Source organism: Ambystoma mexicanum, chromosome 14, assembly GCF_040938575.1.
Source record: "Ambystoma mexicanum isolate Mex_15411 chromosome 14, UKY_AmexF1_1, whole genome shotgun sequence".
Classification (NCBI taxonomy): Eukaryota; Metazoa; Chordata; class Amphibia; order Caudata; family Ambystomatidae; genus Ambystoma; species Ambystoma mexicanum.
Genome location: NC_090940.1, coordinates 17,387,831 through 17,403,739, shown reverse-complemented (window position 1 = coordinate 17,403,739; position 15,909 = coordinate 17,387,831). Strand labels below are relative to the sequence as shown.

Below are 15,909 nucleotides of genomic sequence, written 5' to 3'. Positions count from 1 at the left end.
AAGCATTAAGAAGAGCCATGACTATAGCTAATGGTGAAAGAGCAGATCACCTGTGGGCAAACCCTGGTGATGATCCGTGCCAGGCATCTGTGCACATAAACTAGCAGCAGCAATGTTAGTCTGCACCGCGATCTGAGCTCACGCAGAGGAGGACTGTGCAAGAAGCATTAAGAAGAGCCATGACTCTAGCTAATGGTGAAAGAGCAGATCACCTGTGGGCAAACCCTGGTGATGATCCGTGCCAGGCATCTGTGCACCTAAACTAGCAACAGCAATGTTAGTCTGCACCGCGATCTGAACTCACGCAGAGGAGGACTGTGCAAGAAGCATTAAGAAGAGCCATGACTCTAGCTAATGGTGAAAGAGCAGATCACCTGTGGGCAAACCCTGGTGATGATCCGTGCCAGGCATCTGTGCACATAAACTAGCAGCAGCAATGTTAGTCTGCACCGCGATCTGAGCTCACGCAGAGGAGGACTGTGCAAGAAGCATTAAGAAGAGCCATGACTCTAGCTAATGGTGAAAGAGCAGATCACCTGTGGGCAAACCCTGGTGATGATCCGTGCCAGGCATCTGTGCACCTAAACTAGCAGCAGCAATGTTAGTCTGCACCGCGATCTGAGCTCACGCAGAGGAGGACTGTGCAAGAAGCATTAAGAAGAGCCATGACTCTAGCTAATGGTGAAAGAGCAGATCACCTGTGGGCAAACCCTGGTGAAGATCCGTGCCAGGCATCTGTGCACATAAACTAGCAACAGCAATGTTAGTCTGCACCGCGATCTGAGCTCACGCAGAGGAGGACTGTGCAAGAAGCATTAAGAAGAGCCATGACTCTAGCTAATGGTGAAAGAGCAGATCACCTGTGGGCAAACCCTGGTGATGATCCGTGCCAGGCATCTGTGCACCTAAACTAGCAACAGCAATGTTAGTCTGCACCGCGATCTGAGCTCACGCAGAGGAGGACTGTGCAAGAAGCATTAAGAAGAGCCATGACTCGAGCTAATGGTGAAAGAGCAGATCACCTGTGGGCAAATCCCGGTGAGGATTCGTGCCAGGAATCTTTGCACCTAAACTAGCAACAGCAATGTTAGTCTGCACCGCGATCTGAGCTTATGCAGAGGAGGACTGTGCAAGAAGCATTAAGAAGAGCCATGACTCGAGCTAATGGTGAAAGAGCAGATCACCTGTGGGCAAACCCTGGTGATGATCCGTGCCAGGCTTCTGTGCACATAAACTAGCAACAGCAATGTTAGTCTGCACTGCGATCTGAGCTCACGCAGAGGAGGACTGTGCAAGAATCATTAAGAAGAGCAACGACGCTAGCTAATGGTGAAAGGGCAGATCACCTGTGAGGAAACCCTGGGATTGTCCTGCAAACTCATTCTTAAAATCTGCTGATTTCTGTTCGCCATAAGCACCATTTTCTTTTACTTGAACCACACCCGGCACAGCTCCTGCATGCAGCTCTCCTCTGAAAGCAGTTGGGTGGCTGCATCATGTAGGATATTTTCAATGTTAATAGGGGTATTTATTTATTCATGCAATGTTTGTCGGATACCTGTATATTTATTTATTCAGGCAATGTTTGTCGGATACAGGTATCCGACAAACATTGCATAAATAAATAAATAATCCAGGTTCATGTATCTGACAAACATTGCATAAATAAATAAATAAAGGAGGTTGTGGCTGAGGACCGGGTCGTGGCTGAGGACTGTAACTTCTTCTTGTGACCCCTTGCCGGGGTGACCAGAGGAAGTTACAGTTTGCTTTTCCTGCAGATGTGACCTGTATCAAAGCGAGTAAGAGAGTGTTAAGTCTTATGTCAAAGACGACACATGCACACTTGCAGAGAGGCAAAGTGCCTACAATGCACACCAACTACCCACACCCCAACGCACCTCCCCTCCCATCTGTATGCAGACACAAAACCCCTCTGTGACTAATGGCCCATCATTAGCAGTGTTGTGTGCTACATTCTGATTGGAGGGGTTGGTCATGGCAGAAATGTGCTGGTCTCCCCTCCTACTCCATGCCATCGTGGATGCTTTCTCTACCCCCCCCCCCCAGCGCAGAGCATGGATTTGGGGCCGCTGTCTCTGGCTGAATCCCAAGACCTAAATAGTCCTACACTAATTGACGTTCCGCAAAGCTCTAAAAACATGGCTCTTTCCGTAATGCAGACCACGACCATCTGAAGCGAATGAACCTTGCAACCCGATGACTAATGCTCAATGAGAACCCTAGCATTGACGCCACTGAATACGCTTATTAAGTCACTACTAAGCAAACACATGCTTGAAATCCAGAAGAGCAAACTACTCAGATCTTAACTCCACCCAAACTCTCACCTCCCATGTCACTATGCTTACTCTCTACTCTACACCACCAGACAACTAGAGTGCAGCTACACCCCTCAAACAATTTTGGCCCAGCTGCTCATATACAAACATTACCCCATGAACAGCTCATCACTCTAATAAAACGCAGCTACATCCCATGACAAACCGGCCTCGCTGCACAAATAAGCTTCCTACAGGCCTAATGCAGCCAGAACCCAGCCTTGGTGTCCATCCTGCAGACTGCACGCATTCAACTGATATCATCACCACCACACCTAACGCTAGGATGCAGCTACCATCAGGCAGTTGCATCAGCTGCACACATACCTGGTGCACCCAAGCACCCTATGACACCTTACTCTCTCAACTGACCTGGACTAAGGTCCCCGAGGGCGTTCAACCTATCAGCGCTTAGAGGTCATACCAATGATATTTAGAGCGCTATATAAATGCCAAATAACATAACATAACAAATGGGGACTGTGCAGTAGAGTTCGTCTGGAGGAGGCGTTTCAGTGGTTGTCTAGTTGAGATTTGGTTGATGTGCAGTAGGGTTCCCTTGGATGATGTCTTTGGGGACTGCGCAGTAGAGTTTGCCCGGAGAAGGCATTTCAGTGGTTGTATAGTTGAGATTTGGTTGATGTACAGTAGGGTTCCCTTGGGTGATGTCTTTGGGGACTGTGCAGTAGAGTTCGTCTGGAGGAGGCGTTTCAGTGGTTGTCTAGTTGAGATTTGGTTGATGTGCAGTAGGGTGGCCTTGGGTGATGTCTTTAGGGAGTTTCAGTGATTGTATAGTTGAGATTTGGTTGATGTACATTAGGGTGGTCTTAGGTGATGTCTTTAGGGAGTTTCAGTGATTGTATAGTTGAGATTTGGTTGATGTACATTAGGGTGGTCTTAGGTGATGTCTTTAGGGAGTTTCAGTGATTGTATAGTTGAGATTTGGTTGATGTACATTAGGGTGGTCTTAGGTGATGTCTTTAGGGAGTTTCAGTGATTGTATAGTTGAGATTTGGTTGATGTACATTAGGGTGGTCTTAGGTGATGTCTTTAGGGAGTTTCAGTGATTGTATAGTTGAGATTTGGTTGATGTACATTAGGGTGGTCTTAGGTGATGTCTTTAGGGAGTTTCAGTGATTGTATAGTTGAGATTTGGTTGATGTACATTAGGGTGGTCTTAGGTGATGTCTTTAGGGAGTTTCAGTGATTGTATAGTTGAGATTTGGTTGATGTACATTAGGGTGGTCTTAGGTGATGTCTTTCGGGAGTTTCAGTGATTGTCTAGTTGAGATTTGGTTGATGTACATTAGGGTGGTCTTAGGTGATGGCTTTAGGGAGTTTCAGTGATTGTATAGTTGAGATTTGGTTGATGTGCAGAAGGGTGGCCTTGGGTGATGTCTTTGGGGAGTTTCTGTGATTGGCTAGTTGAGACTTGGTTGATGCACAGTAGGGTAGCCTTGGGTGATGTCTTTCGGGAGTTTCAGTGATTGTCTAGTTGAGACTTGGTTGATGCACAGTAGGGTAGCCTTGGGGGATCTCTTTGGGGAGTTTCTGTGATTGGCTAGTTGAGACTTGGTTGATGCACAGTAGGGTAGCCTTGGGTGATGTCTTTCGGGAGTTTCAGTGATTGTCTAGTTGAGACTTGGTTGATGCGCAGTAGGGTGGCCTTGGGTGATGTCTTTGGGGAGTTTCTGTGATTGTCTAGTTGAGATTTGGTTGATGCGCAGTAGGGTGTCCTTGGGTGATGTCATTGGGGAGTTTCAGTGGTTGTCTAGTTGAGATTTGGTTGATGCGCAGTAGGGTGGCCTTGGGTGATGTCATTGGGGAGTTTCAGTGGTTGTCTAGTTGAGATTTGGTTGATGCGCAGTAGGGTTCCCTTGGGTGATGTCTTTGGGGAGTTTCTGTGATTGTCTAGTTGAGATTTGGTTGATGTGCAGTAGGGTGGCCTTGGGTGATGTCTTTGGGGAGTTTCTGTGATTGTCTAGTTGAGATTTGGTTGATGTGCAGTAGGGTGGCCTTGGGTGGTGTCATTGGGGAGTTTCAGTGGTTGTCTAGTTGAGATTTGGTTGATGTGCAGTAGGGTTCCCTTGGGTGATGTCTTTGGGGAGTTTCTGTGATTGTCTAGTTGAGATTTGGTTGATGTGCAGTAGGGTGGCCTTGGGTGATGTCTTTGGGGAGTTTCTGTGATTGTCTAGTTGAGATTTGGTTGATGTGCAGTAGGGTTCCCTTGGGTGATGTCTTTGGGGAGTTTCTGTGATTGTCTAGTTGAGATTTGGTTGATGTGCAGTAGGGTAGCCTTGGGTGATGTCTTTCGGGAGTTTCAGTGATTGTCTAGTTGAGACTTGGTTGATGCGCAGTAGGGTGGCCTTGGGTGATGTCTTTGGGGAGTTTCTGTGATTGTCTAGTTGAGATTTGGTTGATGCGCAGTAGGGTGGCCTTGGGTGATGTCATTGGGGAGTTTCAGTGGTTGTCTAGTTGAGATTTGGTTGATGTGCAGTAGGGTTCCCTTGGGTGATGTCTTTGGGGAGTTTCTGTGATTGTCTAGTTGAGATTTGGTTGATGTGCAGTAGGGTGGCCTTGGGTGATGTCTTTGGGGAGTTTCTGTGATTGTCTAGTTGAGATTTGGTTGATGCACAGTAGGGTAGCCTTGGGTGATGTCTTTGGGGAGTTTCAGTGATTGTCTAGTTGAGATTTGGTTGATGCGCAGTAGGGTGGCCTTGGGTGATGTCTTTGGGGAGTTTCAGTGATTGCATAGTTGAAATTTGGTTGATGTGCAGTAGGGTTCCCTTGGGTGATGTCTTTGGGGAGTTTCTGTGATTGTCTAGTTGAGATTTGGTTGATGTGCAGTAGGGTTCCCTTGGGTGATGTCTTTGGGGAGTTTCAGTGATTGTCTAGTTGAGATTTGGTTGATGCACAGTAGGGTGGCCTTGGGTGATGTCTTTCGGGAGTTTCAGTGATTGTCTAGTTGAGATTTGGTTGATGTGCAGTAGGGTGGCCTTGGGTGATGTCTTTCGGGAGTTTCAGTGATTGTCTAGTTGAGATTTGGTTGATGTACATTAGGGTGGTCTTAGGTGATGTCTTTAGGGAGTTTCAGTGATTGTATAGTTGAGATTTGGTTGATGTACATTAGGGTGGTCTTAGGTGATGTCTTTGGGGAGTTTCAGTGATTGCATAGTTGAGATTTGGTTGATGTGCAGAAGGGTAGCCTTGGGTGATGTCTTTGGGGAGTTTCAGTGATTGTCTAGTTGAGATTTGGTGTAAACTTTGGTTAGATGTACAGAAGGATTGGGTTGATTGTCATCTTTGGAGAATGTGCTGTGGAGTTTGGTTGGATGAGGGGTTTGGTGAATAATCGAGCAGTTCTTCTGCTGGGGTAATGACACTACTACTTTTTACGCCCAGTCTTAGTCGAGCTGATTCGTTTTCGGCCATTTATAACGGTTTGATGATTTCGTGGTCCATCAGTCGGATGCTCACAAAGGGACGCCCCTCTCTTGTGAGTAGGGCTGAATATGGTGGCGTTTCCCGTTCTGTGCACACCACCCTTAAGTCACTGATGCACCGTCTGTTCTGAAGATACAGTGTGACGTGCAAAGAAGTAGACAAAACAAGGAATTAAAAGAACCCCTGAATGCACGTATTTAAGTTTAATGAAATGGTGGATCTAGACATTGCTAATTAATAAAACCAAAAATGTACAATGAGGGTTGGAGGTGAGGTGTTACCCAAGCATTAGGTCATCACCTCTGGAGCCAAGGAGAGGGCAGAGCTATGTGGGGGCACTGTGGGTCATTTTTGGAGGTTATTAGAGGAAGTGGCCAAACTCGTAGCCAACATTATCGGTTGAAAAGTCAGAGCTGTCTCACGGTGCCTGTGTCACACAAGAACCCCATCACATACCAGCCACATAGCTTCCAAATGCCCCAATGTCATGCATGACCCCTTCAGCCAATCCTGGTCCTTCCGACCACATCACTTTGAATTCAGGGAATTGTACTGGAACAACACAAAACAAAAAGAATTGTATGAATTACTTGCTGCTGGCCTGGCCCAGTGGGTCCTCTGTGGAGTGACTCACACTCAGAAACACGACTGCTTCTCTTGAACCCGCAGAGCACTGACGCACTTTAATATGACAAAGTGTTGAACCGCAGCCATTGACACTGTGCGCCCCGGACGTCTAGTAGATAATGGCACCCACAGTGACAATATGGGTGCAATTTTTTTTTTATATATCTGAGTGTTGACGATATTGTCTAATTTAATTTGCGTTTTACATTTATCAATTTTTTTTTGTAAAGCCTTCGGGTGATTTTTACAGCATTCTAACCTTTTTCAAAATACATAATGATGTCTTTCTTGTTCAGATAGGATGTTAAAGACAACTAGAAACTATGCCAGTAGCCTGGACACCATTTCGGCCGTCCAATGTTTTGCTTTTTGGAAAGCGTCTGGCACGTGCAGTCATCCTGGTCCAATCCAAGATGGCCGCTGAAATGTGTGCGCCGTGTACAAATCATAAGGCACCTTAACCCTGCTGGGGCAAGCACGCACATTGCGAGTGGGTGCTTCAGGACTCTGCTCGAGCTTTGAATCCATGGCATGTTCTGATGTGGCGGTTAGCAATCCCGTCCATTTTCTATGTCTATTCAATGATTGTGTACGTTTAATTCTTCTGAGTAGCCAAGTGTGTTTGGATAATCACTAGTCAGTGAGATTCCTAGTTGGATTTACCTACCCCGTCCATCGGGTAAGGTGTACACATCCCACAACCTTTCTCCCTTCTGAGTTTGGTTCCATGTCATTGAATCTGGCAGTCGTAGCATATTTTAGAAACAATTTTTGTATTTGTGTTCATATAAAGCGCAGGCCTAGGTAGGTACGGAGCTCTCTACAAGCAATTTGGGGTTAGCAGAGGTTGGGGGAATGCTTAGAAAGAACATGATACTTACAGGTAAATGTACTATTGATACAAAGTATTGCGTTGTAATTTCTCCTCTTTTTTTCCCTTTTAGGCGCATGCTCTCTCGGCGGTCAGCAGTTTTGTGGCAGCACCAGGGATGGGAGCGTATCCAACAACATCACCAGTTTCACCGTACATGACGTACAGCGCAGCAGCCTCTTCTGGTTACGTCACCGGCCACGGCTGGCAGCATGGGGGCAGCGGCACCCTCACGCCCCACAGCTGCGACATCACGGCGTCGCTAGCCTTCAAAGGCATGCACGCGGCGAGAGAAGGTAGCGTAGCCATGTCCGTCTTCGCTCGCTGAAACAAGACTTTAAGACAATCCACTTGTCCCCAAGACTTGCCACCAACAGTGGCCTGGCATTCTAGGTGAGAAGCGGCTGCGTACAAGGGCATCGGCCAAACTCTGCCAGGTCTCTCCGTGTCCCTATCCATCCGAGCAGCGGTCTTACCCATGGGCCATCCAGTGGAAGCCGGGCACTTGTGAACTTCTAGATCTTCCTGCATCTTCCCCCACCCTCTTCCCAGACTCACTCACTGCCACTTGTCCATAGGTCCCCCTTTGGGAGAGAATGTGGTAGATCTGGCACCGTGCCAGATGCCTTGTGTAGTGATCTCCAATGCTGACTTGGTGAGGCGTGTCTCTGCATGGGGTTAGTCCAGAGGATTCTGTGCTCTTGACTTTGGAAGGTAATGGCCTAATGATAGCACCATGATGGCGCTCTGCACGGTAAACACTTAGTACCAGTTGCAAAGCTGGGGATTTGCCGCGCAGCAGCATGCTTGTGCTGTGGCCACACCCTTGTGTGGTGCACCTCACGGAGTAGTGCTGCCGTGGTATATGTTCGATGGGCCTCACGTGAGGTGATTGTGTAGACTTTTAGGAAGGTTGGCATTCGTAGCATAAGCACGCAACTGCCAGTGGTAGAGCACATGATCTGCCCGCACTGCCCCTGTAGAGGGCACTAGATGTTTGGGACTTAAGGAGGCCTGTGTGTGGCAGTGTACTAAGAGCAACCCGCCTTCTGCTTATTGGAGTGAGGGGAAGAGAATCGACAAGGCAGGGTCTGGGACTGCTGGTAGGAGCAAGGAGCTGGCAGGCCAGGCTGCTTCCTTACCTTTGGCTGGGCACGGGCACTCTCTCCATGCCATGCCAGGGAGCTGGCAGGCCTGGCTGCTTCCTTACCTGTGGCCGGGTACGGGCATTCACTCCATGCCATGCCAGGGAGCTGCAGGCCAGGCTGCTTCCTCACCTGTGGTCGGGAACGAGCATTCTCTCCATGCCATGCCAGGGAGCTGCAGGCCAGGCTGCTTCCTTACCTGTGGCTGGGCACAGGCCCTCTCTCCATGCCATGCCAGGGAGCTGGCAGGCCTGGCTGCTTCCTTACCTGTGGCCGGGAACGGGCATTCTCTCCATGCCATGCCAGGGAGCTGCAGGCCAGGCTGCTTCCTTACCTATGGCCGGACACGGGCACACTCTCCATGCCAGGGAGCTGGGAGGCCTGGCTGCTTCCTTAGCTGTGGTCGGGCACGGGCATTCTCTCCATGCCATCCCAGGGAGCTGCAGGTCAGGCTGCTTCCTTACCAGTGGCCGGGCACAGGCACTCTCTCCATGCCATGCCAGGGAGCTGGCAGACCAGGCTGCTTCCTCACCTGTGGCCGGGCACGGGCACCCTCTCCATGCCATGCCAGCGAGCTGGCAGGCCAGACTGCTTCTTTACCTGTGGCCGGGCACAGGCACCCTCTCAATGCCATGCCAGGGAGCTGCAGGCCAGGCTGCTTCCTTACCCGTGGCCGTGCACAGACACTCTCCCCTTGCCATGCCAGGGAGCTGCAGGCCAGGCTGCTTCCTTACCTGTGGCTGGGCACAGGCACTCTCTCCAGACCCTGCCAGGGCGATGACAGGCCAGACTTCTTCCTTACCTGTGGCCGGGCAAGGGCACCCTCTCCATGCCATGCCGGGGAGCTGGCACGCCAGGCTGCTGGGTTACCCGTGGCCGGGCACGGGCAATCTCTCCATGCCATGCCAGGGAGCTGGCAGGCCCTGCTGCTTCCATACCTGCGGCTGGGCACGGGCACTCTCTCTATGCGATGCCAGGGAGCTGGTAGGCCAGGCTGCTTGGTGCCGGGCACGGGCTCCCTCTCCATGCCAGGGAGCTGGCAGGCCAGGCTGCTTGGTTACCCGTGGCCGGGCACGGGCACTGTCTCCATGCCATGCCAGGGAGCTGGCAGGCCAGGCTGCTTTCTTACCCTTGGTCGGGCACGGGCACTCTCTCCATGCCATGCCAGGGAGCTGGCAGGCCAGGCTGCTTCCTTACCCGCGGCTGGGCATGGGTACTCTCTCCATGCGATGCCAGGGAGCTGGCAGGCTAGGCTGCTTGGTGCCGGGCACTCTCTCCATGCCATGCCAGGAAGCTGGCAGGCCGGGATGATTCCTTACCTGTGGCCGGGCACAGGCACTATCTCCATGCCATGCCAGGGAGCTGGCAGGCCAGGCTGCTTCCTTACCCGCGGCTGGGCATGGGTATTCTCTCCATGCGATGCCAGGGAGCTGGCAGGCCAGGCTGTTTGGTGCCGGGCACTCTCTCCATGCCATGCCAGGAAGCTGGCAGGCCGGGATGATTCCTTACCTTTGGCCGGGCACAGGCACTCTCTCCATGCCATGCCAGGGAGCTGGCAGACCAGGCTGCTTCCTCACCTGTGGCCGGGCACGGGCACCCTCTCCATGCCATGCCAGCGAGCTGGCAGGCTAGACTGCTTCTTTACCTGTGGCCGGGCACAGGCACCCTCTCCATGCCATGCCAGGGAGCTGGCATCCAGGCTGCTTCCTTACCTGTGGCCTGGCACTCTCTCCATGCCAGGGAGCTGGCAGGCCAGGCTGCTTGGTTACCTGCGGCCAGGCCTGGCAAGGATCTGGCAGGCCTCCTGGCCCTCCTCCCAAGCAGGTGTCTTCCGGCTCCTTCTGTGAGGCCCGTCCCTCGTTCCCAGGGCAGCTGGGAATCTTAGCCCACGACAGCTCATTAATCACAAGTCTAAACAAACACAAAAACAAGCCCATTATATATTTATTCGGGGACAACATGAACTTTTCAAATGTGTGTGAGTAGATGTTAAATTTCTGGAAAATCAACAGAGAAGAAAAGCAAATACAAGAAGGCCCGTCACACCCTCTAACCAACCAAGGGGACAAAACAGCGGCCCTGCTGCTGTTTACCGACGCTCAGCGGCGGGGACAGGCCGCCCCCATCACACTGACAGCTCCCTGGCCATTCCTCCCACCAGAGGCTTTATTCCACTTTCTCACCAGGCAAGCCGCTCCACAACCCCCCACCGACGGACTGGCCCCGCTCGGCCGTCCCTCCCCCATGCCTGTTCTGTACTCACAACAGAAGTGGTGTGCTGCCTCAGGGCAACGTGGGCCTGTGGGCAGCTTTCGTGAGATGAGTGCCCCTGGAAGGCTGGCAGGGCTGGGGGAGACAGCCTCGCCCCAGTCCCAGCCCCAGTCCCACCTGACTTTCCGAGGGACCGGCCATTTTGTAACTCTCCTGCTGTTGCTGTAGACCAGGCCACCCTTTCACAGACTTCGTGTGTACATCGTCTAGAACCAGCACAAGTGTGTTTTTAGACAGTTCACTGCTAACACAATTCTCTCTGTTAACTGAAAACTCTCTGGTAACGCAAAGGTCTCTTCTAACCCAATTTTCTCAGATAAACTCTCTCTCTCTCTCTCTCTCTCTCTCTCACACCCTCTGCATGACCAACTGTCTCCTGTAATGTCGCAATCTCTGCTAACCCTAATACTCAATGCTCAACTGCCAGTAACTACTTACCAAACACTCCTTGCCCGCCCTGCACTCTCGCCTAATTCAAAGGCCCGCGAGCGGCCCGTCAGTTGCGCGCGCCACACGTAATGGTGGGCCATCGGCCATTGCCTACTCTTGGGAGAGTGAATGAGAACATTGTAGAGTTTACATATATGTAGGTCATGTTCTTTCCCCATGGTTTGGCTGGTAATCAGCAGTGTGGATGGGGGCATCCACGAGAGGTCACCGGGGTCATCGTGCATTCATCGAGGGCAAGAGCACGCCTGGCCACCTGATGACTATCCAGAGAAGTGCCCTGCCCCCATGAATCACTAGCATTGGTGGCAGTGTGCCCCCTCCCCTCATGCCTTGCCTGTTTCTAGTGCTTTCTTTTCGGCCTTCCTCAGGCCTTTAGGGGTGCCCTGGTTTAGATGGATACTTTGTAGCTTTGCTTGCAGCACCCCTTGACTGAGCCCCCTTCTGAATGGCTGCCATCTTCTTTCTTCAGCAGAGGATGCCAAGACCGCCAGCCACAGCAGCAAACCTCTCCGACTGTACCAGCCTTCCACGAGCCACGCGTCTCTGCAGCACATGCCCAGCGCATAGGGGCACTGCCCTCTGGGACTCTGAACTAAACTGCGCCTGCGCGGACAGCCACAGAGCCAGCTAGGAGCCAGAGGGATCATGGGAAGCACTTGCACGCACGCTCCAGGTGTGAGGACCATATGTTGGGTCACTGGGTGGGTGCACGTGAAGCACTGTGAACAGGGACCACGGCTGCACACGGCTCTGCAACAGGGCCGCCCCGGAGGAGAGGCCCGCAGGACGGAGCCAGAGGACAGGGCCAGAAGGCTGGAAGACAGGCCTTCTCTCAGCTCTGGCTCAGAAGGAACAGGGCCGGCTCCTCCGATGAATGTACAAATGACACTCTGTGAACTTTACTCTGTTGTAAATATGTTTTTCTTCTGTGTAATCGTTCTGGTGGTGGTATTAACTGCGAAGAAAAGAATGTTATTTAATTTGAAAAATTCCTGTGTTATATATCTCTGCACTTGTACGGTTCTCAAAGCACTTCTTGTCCTGGTGCAGATTAAATGCCACATTCTAGGTTTACGCCTCACAGAATCTAGCCCCTTCTCTTCGCCTCATCATTAAGACTAACTCCTTGGCACTGGCGACACTATCACCCAGTGCTGGGCTTCTGTTTCTCCATTAGTTGCATTCTGGGAAATGTAGTCTTGGGTCAGTTCATTTGAATCAAATGGACGAATGGTAAGAATTAAGGTAAGGAGTAGAATTTGATGTGTGCAGTTCCATGGATTCAATGTCTATAAGGTGTCTGGGATCCCTGCCAGAAGCACCAGGCTTCCAGCTCAGGTCATCCAGTAAAGACATGCTTCTAAGACAGCCTTTGGTGGCATGTGGAGTTCTGCACACTGGACTACACACGTGCAATGGGAAAAAACGACCGGCTAAATATACATACAAAACGAGTAAGCCGCACAACACGCCAGTAGCACCATTAGACACCAGTAACACAATTAAACTCTAGTAACACAATTAAACTCCAGTAACACAATTAAACTCCAGTAACACAATTCGACTCCACTAACAGCAAGAGACCCCAGTGGCACCATTACACCCCAGTAGCACCATTAGACACAAGTAACACCATTCAATTCCAGTAACACCATTAACTACAGCAACACCATTAAATTCCAGTAACACCATTAGACTCCAGTAACACCATTAGACTCCAGTAACACCATTCGACTCCACTAACAGCAAGAGACCCCAGTGGCACCATTACACCCCAGTAGCACCATTAGACACAAGTAACACCATTAAATTCCAGTAACACCATTAGACTCCAGTAACACCATTAGACTCCAGTAACACCATTGGACTCCAGTAACACCATTACATTCCAGTAACACCATTAGACTCCAGTAACACCATTACATTCCAGTAACACCATTAGACTCCAGTAGCACCATTAGACACCAGTAACACCATTAGACTCCAGTAGCACCATTAGACACCAGTAACAGCATTAGACTCCAGTAACGCCATTAAATTCCAGTAACACCATTAGACTCCAGTAACATCATTAGACTCTAGTAACACCATTAAATTCCAGTAACACCATTAGACTCCAGTAACACCATTAGACTCCAGTAACACCATTAAATTCCAGTAACACCATTAGACTCCAGCAACAGCATTAGACTCCAGTAACACCATTAGACTTCAGTAACACCATTAGACTCCAGTAGCACCATTAGACACCAGCAACACAATTGGACTCCAGTAACACCATTAAATTCCAGTAACACCATTAGACTCCAGTAACACCATTAAATTCCAGTAACACCATTAGACTCCAGTAGCACCATTAGACACCAGTAACACCATTAGACTCCAGTAACACCATTAAATTCCAGTAACACCATTAGACTCCAGTAATACCATTAGACTCTAGTAACACCATTAAATTCCAGTAACACCATTAGACTCCAGTAACACCATTAGACTCCAGTAACACCATTAAATTCCAGTAACAACATTAGACTCCAGTAACACCATTAAACTCCAGTAACACAATTAAACTCCAGTAACACAATTAAACTCCACTAACAGCAAGAGACCGCAGTAGCACCATTACATCCCAGTAGCACCATTAGACACCAGTAACACCATTAGACACCAGTAACACCATTAGACTCCAGTAACACCATTCCATTCCAGTAACACTATTAGACGCCAGTAACACCATTAGACTCCAGTAACACCATTAGACTCCAGTAACAGCATGAGACTTCAATAGCACCATTGCACCATGAGACTCCAATAACACCATTACATTCCAGTAACACCATTAGACTCCAGTAACACCATTAAATTCCAGTAACACCATTAGACTCCACTAACAGCATTAAACTCCAGTAACACCATTAGACTCCAGTAAGACTATTAAATTCCAGTAACACCATTAGATTCCAGTAACAGCATGAGACTTCAATAGCACCATTGTACCGTTAGACTCCAGTAACACCATTAAATTCCAGTAACACCATTAGACTCCAGTAGCACCATTAAATTCCAGTAACACCATTAGACTCCACTAATAGAATTAAACTCCAGTAATACCATTAGACTCCAGTAACACCATTAAATTCCAGTAACACCATTAGACTCGACTAACATCGTGAGATTTTAGTGGCTTCATTAGACACCAGTAGCACCATTAAACTCCAGTAACAGCATTAAACTCCAGTAACAGAAAGAGACCCAAGTAGCACCATTAGACCCCAGTAACACCATTAAACTACAGTAACAGCATTAGACTCCACTAACAGAAAGAGACCCCAGTGGCACCATTAGACCCCAGTGGCGCCATTAGATACCATGAGACCCCAGTGGCGCCATTAGATACCATGAGACCCCAGTGGCACCATTAGATACCATGAGACCCCAGTCGCGCCATTAGATACCATGAGACCCCAGTGGCGCCATTAGATACCATGAGACCCAAGTGGCACCATGAGACCCCAGGGGCACCATTAGATACCATGAGACCCCAGTGGCACCATTAGACTCCAGTAACACCATTACATTCCAGTAACACCATTAGACTCCAGTAACACCATTAAATTACAGTAACACCATTAGACTCCAGTAACACCATTAGACTCCAGTAACAGCATGAGACTTCAATAGCACCATTGTACCGTTAGACTCCAGTAACACCATTAAATTCCAGTAACACCATTAGACTCCAGTAACACCATTACAATCCAGTAACACCATTAAATTCCAGTAACACCATTAAATTCCAGTAACACAAGTAGACTCCAGTAACAGCATGAGACTTCAATAGCACCATTGTACCGTTAGACTCCAGTAACACCATTAAATTCCAGTAACACCATTAGACTCCAGTAACACCATTACATTCCAGTAACACCATTAGACTCCAGTAACACCATTAGACTCCAGTAACACCATTACATTCCAGTAACACCATTAGACTCCAGTAACACCATTAGACTCCAGTAACACCATTACATTCCAGTAACACCATTAAATTCCAGTAACACCATTAGACTCCAGTAACACCATTACATTCCAGTAACACCATTAGACTCCAGTAACACCATTAGACTCCAGTAACACCATTACATTCCAGTAGCACCATTACATTCCAGTAGCACCATTAGACACCAGTAACACAATTAAACTCTAGTAACACAATTCGACTCCATTAACAGCAAGAGACCCCAGTGGCACCATTACACCCCAGTAGCACCATTAGACACCAGTAACACCTTTAGACTCCAGTAACACCATTAAATTCCAGTAACACCATTAGACTCCAGCAACACCATTAAATTCCAGTAACACCATTAGACTCCAGTAACACCATTAGACTCCAGTAACACCATTAAATTCCAGTAACACCATTAGATTCCAGTAACACCATTAGACTCCAGTAGATCCATTAGACACCAGTAACACCATTGGACTCCAGTAACACCATTACATTCCAGTAACACCATTAGACTCCAGTAACACCATTAAATTCCAGTAACACCATTAGACTCCAGTAGCACCATTAGACACCAGTAACACCATTAGACTCCAGTAACACCATTAGACTCCTGTAGCATCATCAGACACCAGTAACACCATTAGACTCCAGTAACACCATTAGACACCAGTAACACCATTAGACTCCAGTAACACCATTAAATTCCAGTAACACCATTAGACTCCAGTAACACCATTAGACTCTAGT

At 49.0% G+C, this 15,909-nt stretch overlaps 1 protein-coding gene across 2 annotated transcripts in view; it reads left to right on the top strand.

Annotated features, from left to right (window-relative positions):
• Nucleotides 1-12,240, top strand: part of PAX9 (paired box 9) — a 181,723-nt gene extending 169,483 nt beyond the window's left edge. Inside the window, exons 4-5 of one of the 2 annotated variants that reach the window (XM_069638422.1) lie at nt 7,358-7,580; nt 11,623-12,240. In XM_069638422.1, coding sequence (XP_069494523.1) covers nt 7,358-7,580; nt 11,623-11,717 — 318 coding nt within the window. In that variant the 3' untranslated portion in view covers nt 11,718-12,240. Of the gene's footprint in view, nt 1-7,357; nt 7,581-11,619 lie in introns of both variants that reach the window. The other variant, XM_069638421.1, reaches the window with a different exon arrangement.
• The last annotated feature ends 3,669 nt before the right edge of the window (nt 12,241-15,909 follow it).